The 25,124-nt window shown below is 37.0% G+C and overlaps 1 protein-coding gene across 3 annotated transcripts in view; it reads left to right on the top strand.

The window, feature by feature from the left end:
• RBM41 (RNA binding motif protein 41) overlaps positions 1-25,124 on the top strand; it is a 65,648-nt gene that overhangs the window by 22,460 nt on the left and 18,064 nt on the right. For all 3 annotated transcript variants that reach the window (XM_079909760.1, XM_079909759.1, XM_079909758.1), the window contains one exon: positions 18,571-18,974. In XM_079909760.1, coding sequence (XP_079765886.1) covers positions 18,571-18,974 — 404 coding nt within the window. The remainder of the gene's footprint in view (positions 1-18,570; positions 18,975-25,124) is intronic.

The raw sequence follows: 25,124 nt of genomic DNA, 5'->3' as shown, positions 1-25,124 counted from the left end.
TGGGAAGCAGTCACATACCACAGGGAGATCAGCTCGGTGCTTTGTGACCACCTAGAGGGGTGGGATAGGGAGGGTGGGAGGGAGATGCAAGAGGGAGGAGATATGAGGATATATGTATACATATAGCTGATTCACTTTGTTATAAAGCAGAAACTAACACACCACTGTAAAGCAATTATACTCCAATAAAGATGTTAAAAAAAATCTCAAGAAAAAAAATTCATATTTCTACCAATGGTCTCTTCAAGGTAACTAGTCTTTTGCTATCAAGCACCTCAAATTCTTCTAGCCTCTATCCATTACCCAATTCCAAAACCACTTCTACAGTTTTAGGTGTTAGTTTCCCAGGGCTGCTGTAACAAAAAACCACAAACTGGATGGCTTAAAGCAACAGAAATTTATTCTTTCACAGTTCTGGAGGCTAGTTCAAATCAAGGTGTTGGCAAGGCTGTGAGGATGAATCTGTTCCATGCCTCTCTGCTAGCTTCTAGTGGTTGCTGGCAGTCCTTGGCTTATAGATGTTTCACTCCAGTCTCTGCTCCTATCATCATATGATATTCTCCCTGTGTGTCTGTGTCTCTGAGTCTTCACATGGTCTTCTTAAAAGGACACCAGTCATTGGATTTAGGGCCCACTCTAATCCAGTATGACCTCGTCTTACCTAATTATATATGCAAATGCTCTATTTCTAAATAAGATTACATTCTGACGTCCTGGGTGGACATAAATTTGGAAGGGATAATGAAAAGGATCATGACAAAGAGTACTTAAAACATATGTTCAGTCAGATCAATAAATAAAACCTTGCTAATACTCCAAGAGTCGCCATATGCCCTTCAGAAATCACAATCCCTGTTAATTTTACTTACCCCTATGCTATAATCACACAACGCATTGTTACTATTATTATTTTGAACACTTATTGTTTAGATCAACTAAGAAAATGAAAAATAATATTTGATTTTACCTTATATTATTGCTTATTTAATACTCTTCCTTTCTTTATGTAGATCTAAGTTTTGCCCCTATATTATATTCCTTCTCCCCAAAGAACTTCTTTTAACATTTCTTGCAGAGTAAGTTGTTTTTGTTTGTCTGAGAAAATCTTTATTTCTCCTACACTTCTGAGGGATAATTTTTGCTGGATATAGACTTCTACACACCACTATGTATAACAACAAGGATTTACTATATAGCACAGGGAGCTATATTCAATATCTTGTAATAACCAATAATGAAAAAGAATCTGAAGCTATATACCTGAAAGTAACACAATATTGTAAATCAACTATAGTTAAATAAAAAAATTGTAACTATGAAAAAAAATGATATCACAACCCCCTGCCCATCAGATATAACCAGTGTCCAGACTTGTGATAGTAATTTCTATGTATTTCTTTGTATTTTTACCACCCATACGTACAGCACTAAACCGTGTTCAGTTTTACCAGTTTTTAAGCACTATACCAATGAATTTTACAATATGTATTCTATTGGGTCTTTCTTTCTACTTAACATTATATTTTTGAGATTTATTCATATTGAAATGTGTAGCCATAGTTCATTCCTCTTCGTTGCAGTATAGTATTCCTTTATCTGAACATACCAACCTTTATCCATTCTACTGTGGTTGGACACGTGAGTTGTTTCCATTTGTGTGGGTATAAGTATCAGTGCTGCTACTGTGATCATTCTTGTACATGTATCCTGGGACACATGTGCAAGAGTTTCTCAGGGTCTAAGAGTGGAATTGAGGGGTGAAGAGTTCACACATCTTCAGCTTTAATAGATGTAAACTCTCTTTACATCTATTAAAGGGATTGTCCCAAGTTAAAATTCCACCAACCATGTGTGAAGGTTCAGGTTGCTCCATATCCTTGTCCATGCTGCGTATTGTCAGACTCTAATCTGATGGGTATTTGCTTATATTTCATTGTATTCTTCTTCCCTTTCTTAATAATTAGCATTCATTTATATTGCTTTTTATTTTCTTAGTCTTTAGTAAAGTGTTATTTTCCATGCCTTCTATTTTTAAAATTTCAAACATGGAGAAAAATTGAAAGAATAGTACATCCATACCCCTCACCGACATTCAACAACTGTTGACATTTTGCAACATTTGCTTTACATCTCTTTTCATCTACATGAGAATGGTTTGTGTGTGTGTGTTTGTGTGTGTGCGTGGTTTATCACTAAACTGTTTGAAAGTAAGAGACATTAAGAAGTTTTACTCCTAAATACTTGATTATGTATCTCCTAAGAATACAAAATGTCTCCTATATTATCACAGTATTATGATCTTAAGATATTTAATATTATCACACTAATATTATCTAACATAGAGTTTGTAATTAGATTTCTCAATTTTAAATCCAGGATGCAATCAGGCATCACACATTGCATTTACTTTGCTTTAGAATAGTTCTGTTGACTCTGCATGTGTGTGTGTGTGCATGCGTGTGTGCGTGCACCTGCACATATCTGTCTGTGTGTCTGATTTTCAGAACATTGATATTTTTCAGGAGTCCAGGTCTATGTTGTTTGTTTCATTGTGATTTTAATTTCATTTTCTTGATGAGGTTGGAAACCTTCTCAGACATTTATTGACCATTTGGATAGCCTCCTTTGTGAAATGGCCGTTCAATTCATTTGCCCTTTTAGCAAATGTAGAAATGTCTGTTTCCTGCATGAATGTCTTTCCATCTGTTTTTATCTGTGTCCAGATGCAGTCTTGTTTCAGAGGTCACTCTAGGTATGCATCAAAGCAGTAGTTCAGCCCCAAAGCCCTATGGTAGATATGGCAGATCTCAATGATAACTACTTACCTTCAGTACTGCTACAGAGAAGAGGGAGGTAGAAAAGTGTTGTGATTATATGTCATGAATAGTCTTATCTCCAAACTTCATCTCTAATCTTACATGCATTTCTTATAAATTTAAAAAAGTTCTTTATCATTGTGGATACTTGCTCTTTGTTGGTTATATGTGTTGAAATTGTCTATTCCCATTCTTTGGCTTATCATTTCACTGCCTTTATGGTTTCTTTTCATGAATAAAAGTTCTTCTTTTTTTTTTCCTCCCGGTACATGGGCCTCTCACTGTTGTGGCCTCTCCCGTTGCGGAGCACAGGCTCCGGACGCGCAGGCTCAGTGACCATGGCTCACAGGCCCAGCCGCTCCGCGGCATGTGGGATCTTCCCAGACCGGGGCACGAACCCAGGTCCCCTGCATCAGCAGGCGGACTCTCAACCACTGCGCCACCAGGGAAGCCCTCTCATGTGATTTTGATTGAGATTCCATCAAGGAAATCAGTTAAGGACAATTGACTTGTTTATAGTATGAATCTTCAAATCTTGGAATGTAAATATGGTATATATTTTCATTCATTTAATTGTTCTTTAATGTATATTTTCTGTTTTCTATTCTAACATTTTGTGAAACTGAATAGGTTTTTTTCTTAATTTTTAAACAGCTTTATTAGGTATATAATTTACATATAATGAAATTCACCTATTGTGTTCAATTAGGTGCATTTTACTAAATTTATTGAATTATCAATCATTACTACATCCAATTTTAGGACTTTTCCATGACTGCAAATTCCCTTGAACCCATTTGTGGTAAATTACTCCCATGTCTACCCTAAACCTTTGTCTCTACAAATTTGTCATTTCTAGATATTTCATATAAATAGAATCTTATAATATATGATCTTTGAAATTTTGCTTCTTTCAGGTAGCATGATGTTTTTGAAGTTTGCTCATGTTGTAGCATGTATCAGCAATTCATTCCTTTTTGTTGCTAAATAGTTTTCCGTTGTATAGATATACCACATTTTGTTTATCCCTTTACCACTTGATGACACTGGGTTGTTTCCACTTTGGGGCTGTTATGAACAATGCTGTAAACATTCATGTCCAGGTTTTTGTGTGGATATGTTTTCATTTCTCTTGAGTGAATAGAATTTCTGGGTCATACAGTAACTCTATGTATAAACTTTTGAGGAACTGCCAAACTGTTTTCCAATGTTTCCAACTGTTTCCCAAGTAAAATGGAGGCACCATTTTACTTTCTCATCAGTGATGTATGAGCGTTCCTACTTCTCTACATCCTTGCTAACACTTACTATTGCATATTTTTTTATTCAGCTATTCTTGTGGGTGTGTACTGTTATCTGATTGTAGTTTTAATTTAAATTTCTGTAGTAACAAATAATCTTGATACTTTTTCAAGTGTTTATGAGCCATTCGTATGTCTTTTTTTGATGAAATGTCTATTCAAATCTTTTACCCAGTTTTTGATTGGGTTGTTTGTTTTCTTAGTATTGAGTGGTAAGTGTTCTTTATGTATTCTGAATACAAGTCCTTTACAAGATATATGCTTTGCAATTATTTTCTTCCAGTCTGTTTCTTTTTGTTTTCTTAATGGTGTTTTTTGAAGCACAAAAGTTTTTAATTTTAATGAAGTTCAATTTATTAATTTGTTCTTTTATGACTTGTGCTTTTGGTATCATATCTAAGAAATCTTTGCTTAATTCAAGGTCAGAAAGATATTCTCCTATGTTTTCTTCTAGAATAGTTTTAGCCTTTACAATTATATTTATTATTAATTTTATTTTTCTGTGTGAGATAAGGAATCAAAATTCATATTTTTGTATGTGTATGTCCAATTGTCCCAGCATTGTTAATTGTAAAGATTATTATTTCCCCATTGAATTTTCTTGGCACTTTTGTAGAAAAATCAGTTGATCACAAATGTTAGTGTTTATTTCTGGACACTCATGTTGATTCCATTGATCTATATGCGTACACTGTATATATGCCTATCCTTATGCTCTGAATCTCTTTACCTTTATAGTAAGTTTCAAAATCAGATAGTGTAACTCCTCCAATTTTGTTCCTTTTTCTCAAAATTGCTTTGGTTATTCTAGTTCCTTTGTATTTCCATGTAAATTTTAGAAGCAGCTTGTCAACTTTTTTACAAAAAAAGCCTGCTGGAATTTTATACAGATTGTGTTGAATCTGTAATTCAATTTGGGGAAATTGCTGTTTTAATAATATTGAATATTCTAATCCATGAATATGTAATGCATCTTCCTTTATTTTGATTTTCTATAATTTATTTCAGCAATGTTTTGAATTTTTCAGATTATATATACTTCTTTTACTAAGTTCTAAATATTTTATTCATTTTGAGGATATTATGAATAGAATTTTTCTTATTTCATTTTCTGATTGTTACATGTAAATATATAGGAATACAGTTGTATATCCATCTTGTATTCTGTGACTAAACTCTTTTATTAGCTATAGTAGTTCAGTGCATACCTTAGGATTTTCTACATAGACAATCATGTTGCCTATGAATAAAGACAGTTATTTTTTCCTTTCCTATCTGGTTCCCAGTCTAAGGGGGAAAACATTCAGTTTTTAACCATTAACTATGATCTTACCTCTAGGGTTTTTGTGCATGCTCTTTAGCAGTATATTACTTTTTTATGGGTACTGTAATTACCATAAATTTAATGGCTTAAAGCAACACAGAATTTTTCTCTTACAGTTCTAGAGGTCAAAAGTCCTAAAATCAAGATGTCCACAGGGCTGCATTTCTTCTGGGGTTCTCTAGGAGAGCCTTTTCCAGCTTCTGGAATCCACCTGCATTGCTTGGTTAATGGCCCCTTCCTCACATTACTCCAACCTCTACTTCCATCCTACCTCTCCTACTGTTTCTGACTCTTCTTCCTCCTTCTTATAAGGACCCTTGTAAATTACATTGGGATCACCTGCATAATCAGTGACTTAATCACATCTGCAGAGTTCCTTTTACCATGAGACATTTTCACAGATCCTAGGGTGTAGGATGCAGGCATCTTTGGTGCCTACCACGTGCACGTAGAGGAGATTCCCTTCTATTCCTAATTATTTGAGGATTTTTTGAAAATCATGAATGGGTGTTGGATTTTTTGTACTACTTTTTCTGCACCTACTGTAGTGAGCATGTGGTTTAAAGTTTTAATCTGTTAACATGACATATTTTACTAATTGATTTTTAGATGTGAAAACAATCTTTCATTCCTGGGATAAATACACTTATAAGTGTATCATGATAATCATTTTTATATGTTGCTGGATTAAGCTTGCTAATATTTTGTTAAGGATTTTTGTGTCTGTTTTCATGAGGGATATTGGTCTGTGGTTTTCTTTTCTTGTGATGTCTTTCCTTAGCTTTGGTTTCGGTGTAATAATGACATAGTAGAATAAGTTGGAAAATATTCCCTCCTCCTTTATTTTCTGAAAGTGTTTGTGCAGGGTCGATATTATTTCTTAAATATTTGATAGAATTCACAAATGAAACCATCCGTACCTGGACTTTTCTTTGTGAGCAGTTTGTTGATTACTAATTCAGCCTGTATATCTTATAGGTTTTTCAGCTGTTCTTCTTGAGACTGCTTTGTTAATTTATATCTTCCTTTGAATTTGTTCATTCATCTAAGCTTTCTCATTTGTTGGCCTAAAGTTATAATTAATGTTCCCTTTTAATCATTTCCATTTCTATAGGGTCAGTAATGATGCCTCCCTTTTAATTATTGACTTTAGTCATTTTTGTCTTCTCTCTTATTTTCTTGGTTGGTCTAGCTAAGGGTTTGCCATTTTGTTAATCTTTTCAAAGAACCAGCTTTTGGTTTCATTGATTCTTCTCTACTTTTAATGTTTTGTGTTGCACTGATTCCCTAATCTTTATTATTTCCTTCCTACTCCTTTGTATTTAGTTCGCTCTTTTTCTACTTTCCTAAGTTGGAAGCTCAGATTATAGATTTGAAAACATTCTTTACTGATATAAGTGTTTAAAGCTTTGTACATTGTTTTTTGTTTGTTTCTTTTTGTTTTTTGTTTTTGTCCAGTGACAACATCACGCACAGAGTGCATGATGCATTTTATTTTTTTTATTTATATTTGTTTACATCTTTATTGGAGTATAATTGCTTTACAATGGTGTGTTAGTTTCTGCTTTATAAAAAAGTGAATCAGTTATACATATACATATGTTCCCATATCTCTTCCCTCTTGCATCTCCCTCCCTCCCACCCTCCCTATCCCACCCCTCCAGGCGGTCACAAAGCACCGAGCTGATCTCCCTATGCTATGCGGCTGCTTCCCACTAGCTATCTACCTTACGTTTGGTAGTGTATATATATCCATGCCTCTCTCTCGCCTTGTCACAGCGTACCCTTCCCCCTCTGTGTATCCTCAAGTCCATTCTCTAGTAGGTCTGTGCCTTTATTCCTGTCTTACCCCTAGGTTCTTCATGACATTTTTTAAAATTCTATATATATGTGTTAGCATATGGTATTTGTCTCTCTTTCTGACTTACTTCACTCTGTATGACAGACTCTAGGTCTATCCACCTCATTATAAATGGCTCAATTTTGTTTCTTTTTATGGCTGAGTAATATTCCATTGTATATATGTGCTACATCTTCTTTATCCATTCATCCGATGATGGACACTTAGGTTGTTTCCATCTCCAGGCTATTGTAAATAGAGCTGCAATGAACATTTTGGTGCATGACTCTTTTTGAATTATGGTTTTCTCAGGATATATGCCCAGTAGTGGGATTTCTCGGTCATATGGTAGTTCTATTTTTAGTTTTTTAAGGAACCTCCATACTGTTCTCCACAGTGGCTATATCAATTTACATTCCCACCAACAGTGCAAGAGGGTTCCCTTTTCTCCACACCCTCTCCAGCATTTATTGTTTCTAGATTTTTTGATGATGGCCATTCTGACTGGTGTGAGATGATATCTCATTGTAGTTTTGATTTGCATTTCTCTAATGATTAATGATGTTGAGCATTCTTTCATGTGTTTGTTGGCAGTCTGTATATCTTCTTTGGAGAAATGTCTGTTTAGGTCTTCTGCCCACTTTTGGATTGGGTTGTTTGTTTTTTTGTTATTGAGCTGCATGAGCTGCTTAAAAATTTTGGAGATTAATCCTTTGTCAGTTGCTTCATTTGCAAATATTTTCTCCCATTCTGAGGGTTGTCTTTTGGTCTTGTTTATGGTTTCCTTTGCTGTGCAAAAGCTTTGCAGTTTCATTAGGTCCCATTTGTTTATTTTTGTTTTTATTTCCATTTCTCTAGGAGGTGGGTCAAAAAGGATCTTGCTGTGATTTATGTCATAGAGTGTTCTGCCTATGTTTTCCTCTAAGAGTTTGATAGTTTCTGGCCTTACATTTAGGTCTTTAATCCATTTTGAACTCATTTTTGTGTATGGTGTTAGGGAGTGATCTAATCTCATACTTTTACATGTACTGGTCTAGTTTTCCCAGCACCAGTTACTGAAGAGGCTGTCCTTTTCCACTGTACATTCCTGCCTCCTTTATCAAAGATAAGGTGACCATATGTGCGTGGGTTTATCTCCGGGCTTTCTATCCTGTTCCATTGAGCTATGTTTCTTTTTTTGTGCCAGTACCATACTGTCTTGATTACTGCAGCTTTGTAGTATAGTCTGAAGTCAGGGATCCTGATTCCTCCAGCTCCGTTTTTTGTTCTCAAGATTGTTTTGGCTATTCGGGGTCTTTTGTGTTTCCATACAAATTGTGAAATTTTTGTTCTAGTTCTGTGAAAAATGCCAGTGGTAGTTTGATAGGGATTGCATTGAATGTGTAGATTGCTTTGGGTAGTAGAGTCATTTTCACAATGTTGATTCTTCCAATCCAAGAACATGGTATATCTCTCCATCTATTTGTATTATCTTTAATTTCTTTCATCAGTGTCTTATAATTTTCTGCATACAGGTCTTTTGTCTCCTTAGGTAGGTTTATCCCTAGATATTTTATTCTTTTTGTTGCAGTGGTAAATGGGAGTGTTTTCTTGATTTCACTTTCAGATATTTCATCATTAGTGTATAGGAATGCCAGAGATTTCTGTGCATTAATTTTGTATTCTGAACTTTACCAAATTCATTGATTAGCTCTAGTAGTTTTCTGGTAGCATCTTTAGGATTCTCTATGTATAGTATCATGTCATCTGCAAACAGTGACAGCTTTACTTCTTTTCCGATTTGGATTCCTTTTATTTCCTTTTCTTCTCTGATTGCTGTGGCTGAAACTTCCAAAATTTTGAATAAGAGTGGTGAGAGTGGGCCACCTCGTCTTGTTCCTGATCTTAGTGGAAATGCTTTCAGATTTTCACCATTGAGGACGATGTTGGCTGTGGGTTTCTCATACATGGCCTTTATTATGTTGAGGAAAGTTCCCTCTATGCCTACTTTCTGCAGGGTTTTTATCATAAATGGGTGTTGAATTTTGTTGAAAGCTTTCTCTGCATCTATTGAGATGATCATATGGTTTTTCTCCTTCAGTTTGTTAATATGATTTATTACATTGATTGATTTGCGTATATTAAAGAATCCTTGCATTCCTGGAATAAACCCCACTTGATCATGGTGTGTGATCCTTTTAATGTGCTGTTGGATTCTGTTTGCTAGTATTTTGTTGAGGATTTTTGCATCTATGTTCATCAGTGATATTGGCCTGTAGTTTTCTTTCTTTGTGACATCCTTGTCTGGTTTTGGTATCAACATGATGGTGGCCTCATAGAATGAGTTTGGGAGTGTTCCTCCCTCTGCTATATTTTGGAAGAGTTTGAGAAGGATAGGTGTTAGCTCTTCTGTAAATGTTTGACAGAATTCGCCTGTGAAGCCATCTGGTCCTGGGCTTTTCTTTGTTGGAAGATTTTTAATCACAATTTCAATTTCAGTGCTTGTGATTGGTCTGTTCATATTTTCTGTTTCTTCCTGATTCAGTCTTGGCAGGTTGTGCATTTCTAAGAATTTGTCCATTTCTTCCAGGTTGTCCATTTTATTGGCATAGAGTTGCTTGTAGTAATCTCTCATGATCTTTTGTATTTCTGCAGTGTCACTTGTTACTTCTCCTTTTTCATTTCTAATTCTGTTGATTTCAGTGTTCTCCCTTTTTTTCTTGATGAGTCTGGCTAATTGTTTATCAATTTTGTTTATCTTCTCAAAGAACCAGCTTTTAGTTTTATCGATCTTTGCTATTGTTTCCTTCATTTCTTTTTCATTTATTTCTGATCTGATTTTTATGATTTCTTTCCTTCTGCTAACTTAGGGTTTTTTTTGTCCTCCTCTCTCTAATTGCTTTAGGTGCAAGGTTAGGTTGTTTATTCGAGATGTTTCCTGTTTCTTAAGGTAGGATGGTATTGCTATAAACTTCCCTCTTACAACTGCTTTTGCTGCATCCCATAGATTTTTGGGTCGTCGTGTCTCCATTGTCATTTGTTTCTAGGTATTTTTTGATTTCCTCTTTGATTTCTTCAGTGATCACTTCGTTATTAAGTAGTGTATTGTTTAGCCTCCATGTGTTTGTATTTTTTACAGATCATTTCCTGTAATTGATATCTAGTCTCATAGCGTTGTGGTTGGAAAAGATACTTGATACAATTTCAATTTTCTTAAATTTACCAAGACTTGATTTGTGACCCAAGATACGATCTATCCTGGGGAATGTTCCATGAGCACTTGAGATAAATGTGTATTCTGTTGTTTTTGGATGGAAAGTCCTATAAATATCAATTAAGTCCGTCTTGTTTAATGTATCATTTAAAGCTTGTGTTTCCTTATTTATTTTCATTTTGGATGATCTGTCCATGGGTGAAAGTGGGGTGTTAAAGTCCCCTACTATGAATGTGTTACTGTCGATTTCCCCTTTTATGGCTGTTAGTATTTGCCTTATGTATTGAGGTGCTCCTATGTTGGGTGCATAAATGTTTACAATTGTTATATCTTCTTCTTGGATCAATCCCTTGATCATTATGTAGTGTCCTTCTTTGTCTCTTCTTATAGTCTTTATTTTAAAGTCTATTTTGTCTGATATGAGAATTGCTACTCCAGCTTTCTTTTGGTTTCCATTTGCATGAAATATCTTTTTCCATCCCCTTACTTTCAGTCTGTATGTGTCTCTAGATCTGAAGTGGGTCTCTCGTAGACAGCAAATATATGGGTCTTGTTTTTGTATCCATTCAGCCAATCTGTGTCTTTTGGTGAGAGCATTTAGTCCATTTACATTTAAGGTAATTATTGATATGTATGTTCCTATTCCCATTTTCTTAATTGTTTTGGGTTCGTTATTGTAGGTCTTTTCCTTCTCTTGTGTTTCTTGCCTAGAGAAGTTCCTTTAGCATTTGTTGTAAAGCTGGTTTGGTGGTGCTGAACTCTCTCAGCTTTTGCTTGTCTGTAAAGGTTTTAATTTCTCCATCAAATCTGAATGAGATCCTTGCTGGGTAGAATAATCTTGGTTGCAGGTTTTTCTCTTTCATCACTTTAAATATGTCCTGCCAGTCCCTTCTGGCTTGCAGAGTTTCTGCTGAAAGATCAGCTGTTAACCTTATGGGGATTCCCTTGTGTGTTATTTTTCTCTTGCTGCTTTTAATATGTTTTCTTTATATTTAATTTTTGACAGTTTGATTAATATGTGTCTTGGCGTATTTCTCCTTGGATTTATCCTGTATGGGACTCTCTGTTCTTCCTGGACTTGATTAACTATTTCCTTTCCCATATTAGGGAAGTTTTCAACTATAATCTCTTCAAATATTTTCTCAGTCCCTTTCTTTTTCTCTTCTTCTTCTGGAACCCCTATAATTCGAATGTTGATGCGTTTAACATTGTCCCAAAGGTCTCTGAGACTGTTCTCAGTTCTTTTCATTCTTTTTTCTTTATTCTGCTCTGCAGTAGTTATTTCCACTATTTTATCTTCCAGGTCACTTATCCGTTGTTCTGCCTCAGTTATTCTGCTATTGATCCCATCTAGAGTATTTTTAATTTCATTTATTGTGTTGTTCATTGTTGTTTGTTTCATCTTTAGTTCTTCTAGGTCCTTGTTAAATGTTTCTTGCATTTTGTCTATTCTGTTTCCAAGATTTTGGATCATCCTTACTATCATTATTCTGAATTCTTTTTCGGCTAGACTGCCTATTTCCTCTTCATTTGTTAGGTCTGGTGGGTTTTTATCTTGGTCCTTCATCTGCTGCGTGTTTTTCTGTCTTCTCATTTTGCCTGTCTTACTGTGTGTGGGGTCTCCTTTTTGCAGGCTGCAGGTTCGTAGTTCCCGTTGTTTTTGGTGTCTGTCCCCAGTGGCTAAGGTTGGTTCAGTGGGTTGTATAGGCTTCCTGGTGGAGGGAACTAGTGCCTGTGTTCTGGTGGATGAGGCTGGATCTTGTCTTTCTGGTGGGCAGGTCCACGCCTGGTGGTGTGTTTTGGGGTGTCTGTGGACTTATTATGATTTTAGGCAGCCTCTCTGCTAATGGGTGAGGTTGTGTTCCCGTCTTGCTAGTTGTTTGGGATAGGGTGTCCAGCCCTGTAGCTTGCTGGTCGTTGAGTGAAGCTGGGTGCTGGTGTTGAGATGGAGATCTCTGGGAGGTTTTCGCCGTTTGATATTATGTGGAGCTGGGAGGTCTCTTGTGGACCAGGGTTCTGAATTTGGCTCTCCCACCTCAGAGGCACAGTGCTGACTCCTGGCTGCAGCACCAAGAGCCTTTCATCCACACGGCTCAGAATAAAAGGGAGAAAAAGTAGAAAGAAAGAATTAGTAGAAGAAGAAAAAAAGAAAGAGAAAGAAAGAAAGAAAGAAAGAAAAAAAAGGAGGGAGGGAGGAAGGAAAAGAAGAAAGAAAGAAAATAAAGTAAAATAAAATAAAGTAATATAAAATATAATAGTTATTAAAATAAAAAAGTAATTATTAAGAAAAAAAACGGACGGATAGAACCCTAGGACAAATGGTGGAAGCAAAGCTATACAGACAAAATCTCACACAGAAGCATACACTTACACACTCACAAAAAGAGGAAAAGGGGAAAAAAGTCATAAATCTTGCTCTCAAAGTCCACCTCCTCAATTTGGGATGATTCATTGTCTAAAGGAGGGAAGGAAGGAAAGAAAGAAAGAAAGAAGATAAAGTAAAATAAAATAAAGTTATTAAAATAAAAAATAATTATTAAGAAAAGAATTTAAAAAAAAAACAAAAACGGACAGACAGAACCCTAGGACAAATGGTGGAAGCAAAGCTATACAAGACAAAATCTCACACAGAAGCATACACATACACACTCACAAAAAGAGGAAAAGGGGAAAGAATCATAAATCTTGCTCTGAACGTCCACCTCCTCAATTTGGGATGATTCGTTGTCTATTCATGTATTCCACAGATGCAGGGTACATCAAGTTGATTGTAGAGCTTTAATCCACTGCTCTTGAGGCTGCTGGGAGAGATTTCCCTTTCTCTTCTTTGTTCTCACAGCTCCGAGGGGCTCAACTTTGGATTTGGCCCCGCCTCTGCGTGTAGGTCGCCGGAGGGCGACTGTTCTTTGCTCAGACAGGACGGGGTTTAAGGAGCCGCTGATTCAGGGACTCTGGCTCACTCAGGCCGGGGGGAGGGAGGGGCACAGATGCGGGGCGGGCCTGCGGTGTCAGAGGCCGGCGTGACGTTGCACCAGCCTGAGGCGCGCCGTGCGTTCTCCTGGGAGAGTTGTCCCTGGATCCCGGGAACCTGGCAGTTGCGGACTGCAGAGGCTCCCTGGAAGGGGGGGTGTGGATAGTGACCTGTGCTCGCACACAGGCTTCTTGGTGGCGGCACCAGCAGCGTTAGCGTCTCATGCCCGTCTCTGGGGTCCGCGCTTTTAGCCACGGCTCATGCCCGTCTCTGGAGCTCCTTTAAGCAGCGCTCTTAATCCCTTCTCCTCTCGCACCAGGAAGCAAAGAGGGTGGAAAAAGTCTCTTGCCTCTTCGCAGGTCCAGACTTTTCCCTGGACTCCCTCCCGGCTAGCCGTGGTGCACCAGCCCCTTCAGGCTGTGTTCATTCCGCCAACCCCAGTCCTCTCCCGAGCCTCAGCTCCCAGCCCCGCCCGCCCCGGCGGGTGAGTAGACAAGCCTCTCGGCCTGGTGAGTGCCGGTCGGCACCGATCCTCTGTGTGGGAATCTCTCCGCTTTTCCCTCCGCACCCCTGTTGCTGCACTCTTCTCCGTGGCTCCGAAGCTTCCCCGCTCCGCCACCCGCAGTCTCTGCCCGCGAAGGGGCTTCCTAGTGTGTGGAAACCTTTCCTCCTTCACAGCTCCCTCCCACTGGTGCAGGTCCCGGCCCTATCCTTTTGTCTGTTTTTTCTTTTCTCTTTTACCCTACCCAGGTATGTGGTGGGTTTCTTGCCTTTTGGGAGGTCTGAGGTCTTCTGCCAGCGTTCAGTAGGTGTTCTGTAGGAGTTGTTCCACGTGTAGATGTATTTCTGGTGTATCTGTGGGGAGGAAAGTGATCTCTGCATCTTACTCTTCCACCATCTTCCCAGAAGCTCCTCTGTACATTGTTTTATCTGTATCCATAAGTATTATGTTGTGTTTTCATTTTCATTTAGTTCAGAGTATTTTAAAATCTCCTATGGAAGTTCTTTGACCTATGGATTATTTAGAAGTGTGTTGTTTAATTTCCAGATATTTATATTTCCTCAGATTTCTTCTAGCAGTATATCTCTAATGTGATTCCATTATGGTCAGAGAAATACTTTGATTTCAGACTTTAAAATTTTTTTGAAGCATACTCCCACCTTGGAACCCTCACTCCAATATCAGGATGATAGATTACTTCACTTCCTGTAAGGCTTCTCTCAAATGTCACCTTCTCAATGAGACCTACTCAGACCAACAGTAAAATTGCAACCAACACTACCACCACCTTCTAGCCCTTCCAGTTATCCCTTATGCTGCTGTACTTTTTCTTTTTCATAGCACTCATAACCTTCTAGCATACCATATAATTTACTTAGTTCTTTGAAGATAGGGATCTTTGTTTTATTAATGTGTCCCAAGAACCTAGAATACTACCTGGATCATAATAGTCACCGAATAAATATTTTTGAGTATATACATTAGTATATTCATCCACTTGGTCATATGTAACCAAAATTTGTTCACTTTTGTTGTAATATAGGATTTCATTATATAAACTTACTACAATTTTATAATTGATTCTTCTTAGGTGGATACTTATATTTTTGCTAGTTTCAGGCCTGTTATAAATAGTACTGATCTAAATATTCTTATTATTGTATTCTGGTGCACTATGCCCAAATTATTCTAGGGTATATATGTAGGAGTGGAATTGATGGGTCATATTATGAGCATATATTCAGCATTAGTAGGTAATGTCATGGTGATTTGCACTGTGGCTGCACATTCCTACCAGCAATGTATGGGGGCTCCATTTGCTCTACAGCCTCACTGACATGTGGTATTGGTATTCCCTTCTTAATTAGTATTTCCCTGAATTCTAATATTGAGCACTTTTGCATATATTTATTAGCCAGTGTATTTCCTCTTTTGTGAGGCACCTTTTTCTGTCTTTTGCCCATTTTCCTAATGATTGTGTTCTTTATCAGTTATTTGTATAGCAAATATCTTTTTCCATTCCGTGAGTTTTCTGTTTAGGATATTTTGATGAACAGAAGCTTTTAATTTTAATGTAGTTGAATTTGTCGATATATTCCTTAATGGTTAATGCTTTTTGAGTCTTAAGAAATCCTTCCATAAATATTCTTATACCTTGCTGGTGGAAATGCAGAATAGTACAATTCCTACAGAGTGGAATTTAGCAACGTATAGAAAAATTACATACACATTTGCCTTTTATCTCAGCAGTGCCACTTCTTGGAATCTATTTCAAATATATACTGAGAAAATACAAAATCCTGTATGCAGAAGGCTGTTTGTCAGGGCATTATTCACAATAGCAGAAAAGACTGGAAACAACACCAAGGTGCATCAGTAAGGGAGTAGTTGAATAAACTATTGTACATCCACACAATGAAGTACTATGCAGCTATAAGAAGGAAAGGGAAGAGCTCTATACATTAATATGGAATTATCACCAGGATATATTGCTAAGTGCAAAAAAGTAAATTGTAGAAAGTGAAGTAAGTTACCTTTTACGTAGGACAGGGGGTGTAATGAATTTTATATATATATATATATATATATATAAACACACACATACACATAAATATGTGTGGTGTGTTTGTGCCTATTTGCTTATATTTCAAAAAATAAACAATGGAACCATAAATCCAAAACCTAATAAAATTATAACTTATGGAGAAGGAAAGGAGTGGGATGAAGGGGACAGAGGTGGAAGTGAGACTTCTGTGAAGGTACTGTATAACACAGTTTTCACTTTAGACCCATGTAAATGTTTTGTGTAGTTTAAAAATTTAATCAAAAGGGAAAAAAGATCAATCCTTAACATTTGTAAACAGCCTGAAGCAAATGAGCCTAACTATGAATAAAGTTGGTAGCATAACCATATAGAGAAAATAATTATTTAAAATAACTTCAAAACAGTATTTGTATATTCCGAGTGAGATATATTTTAAGGTCAAAAGTAACTGCAAAGAATTATAAAACTGTATTAAGTAGTTTTGTTGTTGATAGTCATATTAGTATTGTTGATAACCATATTAGTATTGTTACTGACACTTAAAAGTTCTATATATTGTAGGAAAAAGCTAATAAATAATTTTGTTAATATCATTAGGAGCCAATATCTTAAGCACATGTGAAAAGAGATACAAGTCAAAAATCAAGGAGTTTGAGTTAAAACCTTGTAATCTTAAATTTGAAGTGGAAATACCAGTATGAATTTATGATTTATTTTTCGTAAAAATTTTCCTACCTTTGTTCACTGAAAAGGCCTAGAAGCAACAACAACTCAACATTTATGAACAGAACTAGCAACGTATTGTGGTTTCTAAACACTATTTCCCACTAACAGGAGCCAGTGGTCCTTAGAGAAATATTCCAGCTTTGAGTCAAGAAATATGCAAGATGAGCTTAAGACATCTTGCTGTGCCAGAAAACTGGAAAGCAATACAGGAGCCAATTTTAAGGGACTTTCACTAGTCCTGAGTGGGATAATTTGACTACTAAAAAAAATGACTACATTTAATTGAAACACATCAAATATATGAAAATACAGGTCTCACAATTATACTAAAAATCATTATTTTTAACACTTTTAAAGTACCAACTTGGGCTTCCCTGGTGGCGCAGTGGTTGGGAGTCCGCCTGCCGATGCAGGGGGCGCACGCGGGTTCGTGCCCCGGTCCGGGAGGATCCCGGGTGCTGCGGAGCGGCTGGGCCCATGAGCCGTGGCCGCTGGGCCTGCGCGTCCGGAGCCTGTGCTCTGCGGCGAGAGAGGCCACAGCAATGAGAGGCCCACATACCGCCAAAAAAAAAAAAAAAGTACCAACTCATTACTTTTATAGTTGGTAAATAATGGGAAGCAAATCAAGCATTTATCCTGCTTTTGCTGTATGAACTGTATGTAGGGAAACCACATAGTTGATGACGGTAAGTCCATTATAGAATTCCAGATAATAAATACAGAAGAAATAATAGAAATAATAAGTACAAAATAAATAATAGAATTAGGGGAGCCCCGTTTTACAACTCTTAATAAATTAATGGATTTAGGCAATGGTCATCAATAGATGCAAAACCCCTTAGGTGAAATGTGAATGGGAAAACTTCATAATGGAAAGATCAGACTAATACCACCTGAATCCACTGATCAATTTTAGCATCACTAGAAAGGGGACCACTAAACATTATGTGCCTTATGACATGATGTAATAGGAAATACACATCTATATAATATAAGGAGGATTCTTGCCTAAAAATATTGAACCCAAATCTAAATCAGCACTATCCAATTCACCTTTCTACAATGATGTAAATGGTTTTTATTCTGCCCATTATGGTATCCACTAGCCACATGTGCTTGTTGAGCATTTGATATTCCTAATTTAACAGAGGAACTGACATTTTAAAAATTAATTTAAATAGACTCATGTGGCTAGTGGCCACATTGAAAGCATAGCTCTAGTTTTAACTGCCAGTTTGTAAGAAATAGAGGGGATTGAGGAACAAGTTAAATAATATGAGGAGCAGCCAGTCAAATTCATTTGTTCTATGAACAAATGATGTGGTTTCTCTATAAATCAATGGGATGGGGAAGAAACAGGTTGGAGGGGTGGGAAAGAAGGGGCACTGTTTGTTTGTTTTTTTAATGAGGCTTAAAAGATATAACAGCCAATGGCTGGTTTAGATCCTAAACCAAGTGTAAAAAGATATCTTTGAGAAAATCAGGGCCATTTGAATATGAACTCAGTAGTAGATAATGCTAAGGAATTATTATTAATTTTGTGAAGTGTGATAATGCCATACTAACATTTTTCAAATGTCTTTATCAGTTAGATGCATGTACTTGCATGACCCTGAGAGTGAGCACCTCAAATTTTGTACCCCAGGTGCCTCACTTGCCTTACCATAAGCCCAGCCTTGCCCAAGATGCACTGTAATAACATAGCTATATATTATTGTCATTTTTCACAGGTTGTAAACACCTGCCCCAGCAGAGTTTCATTATCTGAGATTCAAATTTTAATTTCTATTAATTTGTCAAAGGTTGTATTGGTAGGCTTTGTAGAACTTCCCTATCTCTTTGTCTTGATCCAGATGAATCCCAAAAGAAGAACAAAGGTGATCCCATGAACAACCTGGAAAATTTTTACCAAGAGATGATAATGAAAAAACGTCTTGAAGAGTTCCAACTAATGAGAGGTGAACCCTTTGCTTCCCACTCACTGGTCTCAGCTACATCAGTGGGAGATAGTGGCACAGCTGAGAACCCGTCATTACTCCAGGACAAGGGAAAACAGGCAGCACAGGGTAAAGGTCCCAGTCTCCATGTGGCAAAAGTTATTGATAATTCACCTGAGCAGTGTTGGACGGGGCCTAAGAAGCTGACGCAGCCAATAGAATTTGTCCCAGAAGATGAGATCCAGAGAAATCGTTTGTCAGAGGAAGAGATCCGAAAAATTCCTATGTTTTCTTCATATAATCCAGGGGAGCCAAACAAGGTATAGGCCAAACCAAGAAAAAAAAATGGGTTTTTTTTATTTACTTCTACCTAAAGTAATACTTTTATATTAGCTTTGATTATACCAAAGAATCATGACATAGGCACAGTGATTGTGTTTTTCCTTAACCTTGACTATTCATTCTCTGCTATATAAGTAGCTCTGACTGTATAAGTAACATATTTCCTTATGATGTTCTTTGTGGTTTTCTAAGGTCTTAAGCTACTCTTAGACTTTTAAAGAAATCTTGATCAGACTCTTGATGGACTCTAGTCCATACCCACTAGAAACCCTCAACTGAAAAAAAGTGACCTCTAATTTCCTAGGCTACTAATAAATCAAGTAGTATTCATAGTACCACCATATCTGGTAGCCATGGTGCCTGGTTGTGAGTAGGGTTTACTATTACCACATGAGTTTTCTCTTCAGAATGCTCCACCTGGCTTTTATATGACATATGACTTAAGTTGCTGATAGCTAAGCAGCAAAGTGAAAGCACAGGGCCTCTAAGCCTTGAGGAATTGGCAAATATCTAAGAAAAGTTGTAAATAATCCTTGTTTTGTTGATCATATCATTATTTCACATTCATGGTATGTGTTACATACAGAATTGAAAATTTCATTATCATGTCACTCAAAGAAGCAACACAAGCCCCTGGAGTATATACTTGATTGTGTCTAATTTAAAAAACAAAACTAAAAAAATAATGTTAGCTTCTGGCTGTCCCTGAATTTTTACAAAGGCATCGTAAGTAAGGAATATTAAAGCAGTTTCCTTTGAATGATTGCATTCCTAATATATTCTTGATGTTCAAGGGTAGCTTGATTTTTATTTATTTTTTATTATGAAATATTACTCATTATAAAAAGTTACAGAGAATAATATAGCAAAAACCTTTGTACCAAGCCAGCCATCTTTATCAATTCTTGCCTTTTTTTTTCTTGGCCATGCCACGCAGCTTGTGGGATTTTAGTTCCCCTGACCAGGGATTGAACCCAGGCCCTTGGCAATGAGAGCGCAGAGTCCTAACCACTGGATCGCCAGGGAATTCTCTATCAATTCTTAACAGTTTCCATATATGCCTAATTAAAAAAAAATAAGGCCTTATGGAGACGCCTGAAGACTTTCGTGTATCCCTCCCCAATCCCATTCCTCTTTCTCCTTTCCAGTGGTAACCACGATCCTGTATTTGCTATTTATTGTTCCCATCCGTGTTTTTATATTTTTACTATATATCTATATATTCATAAACAACATATAGTTTTACATATTTTTTAAATATATAGATGATATCATACTGTACATACCCTTCTACAACTTGCTTTTTTGACTCAATATACATGTTTTTGAAATTTATTTCTAAAGATATAAGGAACTATGTAGCGTTCCGTTGTAGAAAGATACTATAATTCATTTATCCATTCTCCTGAAGATTTTTTCTTTTCATTTTTTTCTGTTATAGACAGTTCTGCAGCAAACATTATTGTACATATCTCCTGTTGCATATGTACAGGAGTTTCTCTAGGACAGGTTTTCAAATTTTAATTTACTATTAGTAGGTCACAACCAGCAATTTTTTAAAGAAATGAAATAGAATAGAAAACATCAAAGTGCATTCCATAGAGTAGTAAGGATGATTATTGTTTCTTGAAGCTTTTGTTTAATATGTGTGTGTGTGATATGTATGTGGGCCAGAATATAAAATGCATTTCTTCCTATACATCTCAGTCAAAAAGGCCAGAAAAATATTGCTCTATTGCAGTGATTCTCAAATGTTAGTGTGCAGCAGAATCACCTGGAAGACTTGTTAAAACACAGATTGCTGGGTTCCGCCCTCAGAATTTTTTGTTCTATACATCTGGAGTAGGGCCTGAGAATTTGCATTTCCAGTTTCCCAGGAGATACTGATGATGTTGCTGGTCTGAGAGTGACATTTTAAGAATCACTGTTCTGTATTACATATCTAGGAGTGGAATTCCTGTGATACAGGGTATGTGTATTGTCACCTCCATGAGCAGGGTTTAAGAAATCTCTTTTACATCTTTGCTAAGACTTTAAAGTTTTTGACTTTTTATTTTTGCCAGTCTAATGTGTTTGAAAGGTATCTCATGGTTTTAATTTGCATGTTCCTGATTTCCAGTGAAGTTATGCATGTATTTATACATTCATTAGTCTTTCAGGAACCTTCTATGAATTGCCTGTTCTGTTTCTTTGCCCATTATTTGATTATTTAGTTTTTAATATTATTTATAGATTTTGATTATTTAGTTTTTGATATTATTTATAGATTTTATTTTAAAATTCTGGATACAAACCCTTGCTGCACCTGGTGAGTAGCTTATATTTTTAACATTGTTTCTGATTTCTTTTGTTAAGCAGAAGTCTTTCATTGTAACGTAATTAAATCATCAGTATTTTATTTGATGGTTTGTGCTTTTTGAGACATTTTAAGGAAATCTTTCCCTACAAATCAATAAGAAAAAGAGAAACAACCCAATAAAAATGGCCAGAAGATATGAACAGGCAATTCACAGGGGAGAAAACATGAATGGACAATTAACTTATAAAGTCTCATTAGTAATCAAAGAAATGCAAAATAAACTACAATGAGATACCATTTAACACCCAGGATGTTGGCATACATTTAAAGGCCTGACTGTGCCAAGTATTGGTGAACATATGGAACAGTAAGAACTCTTAATATACCGCTGGGTGAATACAAATGAGTACAGCCACTTTCAAGAACATTGTGGCAATATCTAGTAAAATGAAAGATGCTCATACACTGTAAGTCAGTAATCCCACTTCTTGGTATCTATCCTAGGGGAACTCTTACACACGCACATTAGATGTTATAAGGATGCTCATAGTAGCATTGTTTATGAACAACATACATGTTCATAAGCAGGAGAATGGATAAAGCATGGTATATCCATAAAATAGAATACTATACAGAAGAAAAAATGAATGAAATAGAACTACAGGTATCAACATGGATGAAACTCAAACAATATTGAATCAAAAAAGTTTGTTGCAGACTTTGGGTTTCAGTGCCAACATGTAAAGTGCTTAGAAGTCATCACTGCTCTCTTAGAACAGGAAGAACAGCTGAACGAACTAAAAATCAATGACTTTTCTTGGACCTATCGGGGATTTGACATCAGAGAGCAAACTGCAATCCTGAAATCTGGAGAGACAGGCAATTACAAAGAGTGACAGCCCAGATCTGCTTATCAGGAGCAGAAAGCACTAGAGCCATAAACTGGTAGGAACACTTAAGTGGTAACTTTGACAAATTGCAGGAAGCAGAGTGTAGATTAGTGTTTGAGTAACAAACACCTGGGGGCCACAGTCTATGGGGGTCCCCACATTTTCATGACTTTTACCTTCAGGAACTCCACTGGGTTCTCAGTGTGAAGAGCCAAGAAAAAGTCTCCTGCTCCTGGCATGGTGACAGGAAAAGTAATCAACTTGAAATACAACCAGATCTTCTACTTAACAAAGAGCTATCCAGCAAGTAAAACAACTTTACCAAAGCCTTCTCTAGTGTGGGAGAAGGGAAATTATCCAACTCCAGGCTCCTCTAGCCTTACTGTCTCATCTAAGAGAAAGAGAATAAAAGCTGTGAAATACTTGTGAAGGTTACAGGCTGGGTACATGGGCACAATAAAAGACTGAAACTTAATTATAGGATTGCAGAATGTTTTCCCATACCCCACACCTTACTACCACATCAGCAGGGCTTCAGTACGTTAACTGTGGATTACAGTCGAAAGACCTGCAAGACTCAGACTCTAAGACGTTTTTAGGGAAACCCAAAGAAAACAAGGGAGACAAAAACAAGGACGTTAGAGGAAATTGAAAAACCTCTGACACCTACAGCTAGAGTAAACATTAAACACAGCCCAGCTTCTAGCCAGATTAACATAAAACCTCACATTAATGACTTGTTTATCTCAGTTTCTATTATGTTATGCATTGTGTCTGGTTTTCAGCAAAAAAGAAATGATAAGGCATGCTAAAAGAAAAACCACAGTCTCAAGAGACGAAACAAGAAGCATCAGAACCAAACTGAGATACAACGTAGGTTTTTGAATGATCATATATATGGAATTTAAAATAACTATAATTAATATGATAAAGAGTCTGTTAGAAATAGTATACAACATGTAAGAACAAATGGATAATGTAAGCAGAGAGATAGAAACTCTAGAAAGATGCAAGAAATCAAAAACACTATAACAGAAATGATGCCTTTGGGAGTTCCCTGGTGGCCTAGTGGTTGGGATTCTGGGCTTTCATTGCCATGGCCCAGGTTCAATCCCTGGTCAGTGAACTGAGATTCCCGCAAGCCATGCGGCATGGCCAAAAAAAAGAAAAAGAAATAATGCCTTTGATAGGCTCATGAGCAGACTGCATACAGCCAAGGAAAGAATTAGTAAGCTTGAAGTTACGTCAATAGAATCCTCCCAAACTGAAATGAAGAGATTACAAAAAGACTTTAAAAATGTAACAGGGGCTACCCTGCTGGCACAGTGGTTGAGAGTCCGCCTGCCAATGCAGGAGACACGGGTTCGTGCCCCGGTCCGGGAAGATCCCACATGCCGTGGAGCGGCTGGGCCCGTGAGCCATGGCCGCTGAGCCTGCGCGTCCGGAGCCTGTGCTCTGCAACGGGAGAGGCCACAACAGTGAGAGGCCCACATACCACAAAAAAAAAAAAGTAACAGAATATCCAAGGACAATTTCAAAAGGTGTAACATACACATTATTGGAATAGCAGAAGAAGAAAGGAGCAGAAGAAATATTTGAAGTAAGAATGACTGAGAATTTCCCAAAATTAATGACAGACACCAGACCACAGATTCAGAATCCAAGCAAAGAACACAAAGTAGGATAAATACCAAACAAATACACCTAAGCATATCATGTTCAAACACAGAAAACTGTGAAGACCAAGAGAAAATCTTGAAAATGGCCAGAGAAAAACTCTCTACCTATAGAAGAACAAAGATAATAATTATACTGGATTTCTCATCAGAAACCATGCAAGCAAGAAGAGAGTAGAGTAAAATATTTAAAGTGATGAAAGGAAAAACACCCACCTAGAATTCTGTATCCAGGAAGAACAATCATTTAAAATTGGAAGAAAAATAGTTTATCAAACAAAAACAGGGAATGTACAACAAACTAAATTAATATTGGATTATAACCCAAAGTATAGAATATCTATGAGTCAATATTGATAATAAAATGACTGAATGAATCAATAAATGGGGGAGAGGAGACAAATATCCCATGAAGAAGAATTCTAAATAGTTTATGTAGATGCTCCACCTCAAGGAAGGGAAGCATAACTCCTGACTTCTTAGTTTTGAGCTACTCTTAGTGACTTCTTTCCAAAGAGTACAGTATGGAAATACAGAAGAAAAAAAAAAGTAATGTTGCAGTGTAGAAACCCAGCAAACACTGCCTCAGGTGATTGAAGCGAAGATCAATCATAAATCATGTTGATAGTATGTGTGTTTGATATGATGTGATAAAAATTGTACTTTTTCTCTGTAGTCTTCCTCCTAGTAATCCATAACCACAATATAACCATAGGAAAACGTCAGAAAAATTCTAGTAGTGGGGACTTCCCTGGTGGTCCAGCAGTTAAGAATCCACCTGCCAATACAGGGAACACTGGTTTGATCCCTGGTCCAGGAAGATCCCACGTACCGCGGAGCAACTAAGCCCGTGCGCCACAACTACTGAGCCCACGCTCTAGAGCCCGCAAGCTGCAACCACTGAGCCCACATGCCACAACTACTGAAGCCCGCGCTCTGTAGAGCTCATGCGCCACAACTACTGAGCCCATGTGCTGCAACTACTGAAGCCTGCATGCTCTAGGGCCTGCGTGCCACAACTACTGAAGCCCGCATGCCTAGAGCCTCTGCTTTGCAATGAGAGAAGCCGCCACAATGAGAAGCCCATGCACCACAACGAAGAATAGCCTCCCTCTCACCACAACTAGAGAAAGCCCACGTGCAGCAATGAAGACACAGCACAGCCAAAAAATAAATTAAAAAAAAATTCTAGTAGTGGAGCATCCTACAAAATACCCAACCAGTACTCCTCAAAAATGTCAAGATCTTTAAAAACAAGAAAAG

This window comes from Stenella coeruleoalba (assembly GCF_951394435.1).
Source record: "Stenella coeruleoalba genome assembly, chromosome: X".
In the NCBI taxonomy this organism is placed as follows: Eukaryota; Metazoa; Chordata; class Mammalia; order Artiodactyla; family Delphinidae; genus Stenella; species Stenella coeruleoalba.
Note: the sequence above shows the minus strand (reverse complement) of the source record. Positions and strands in the feature narration are given on the sequence as shown.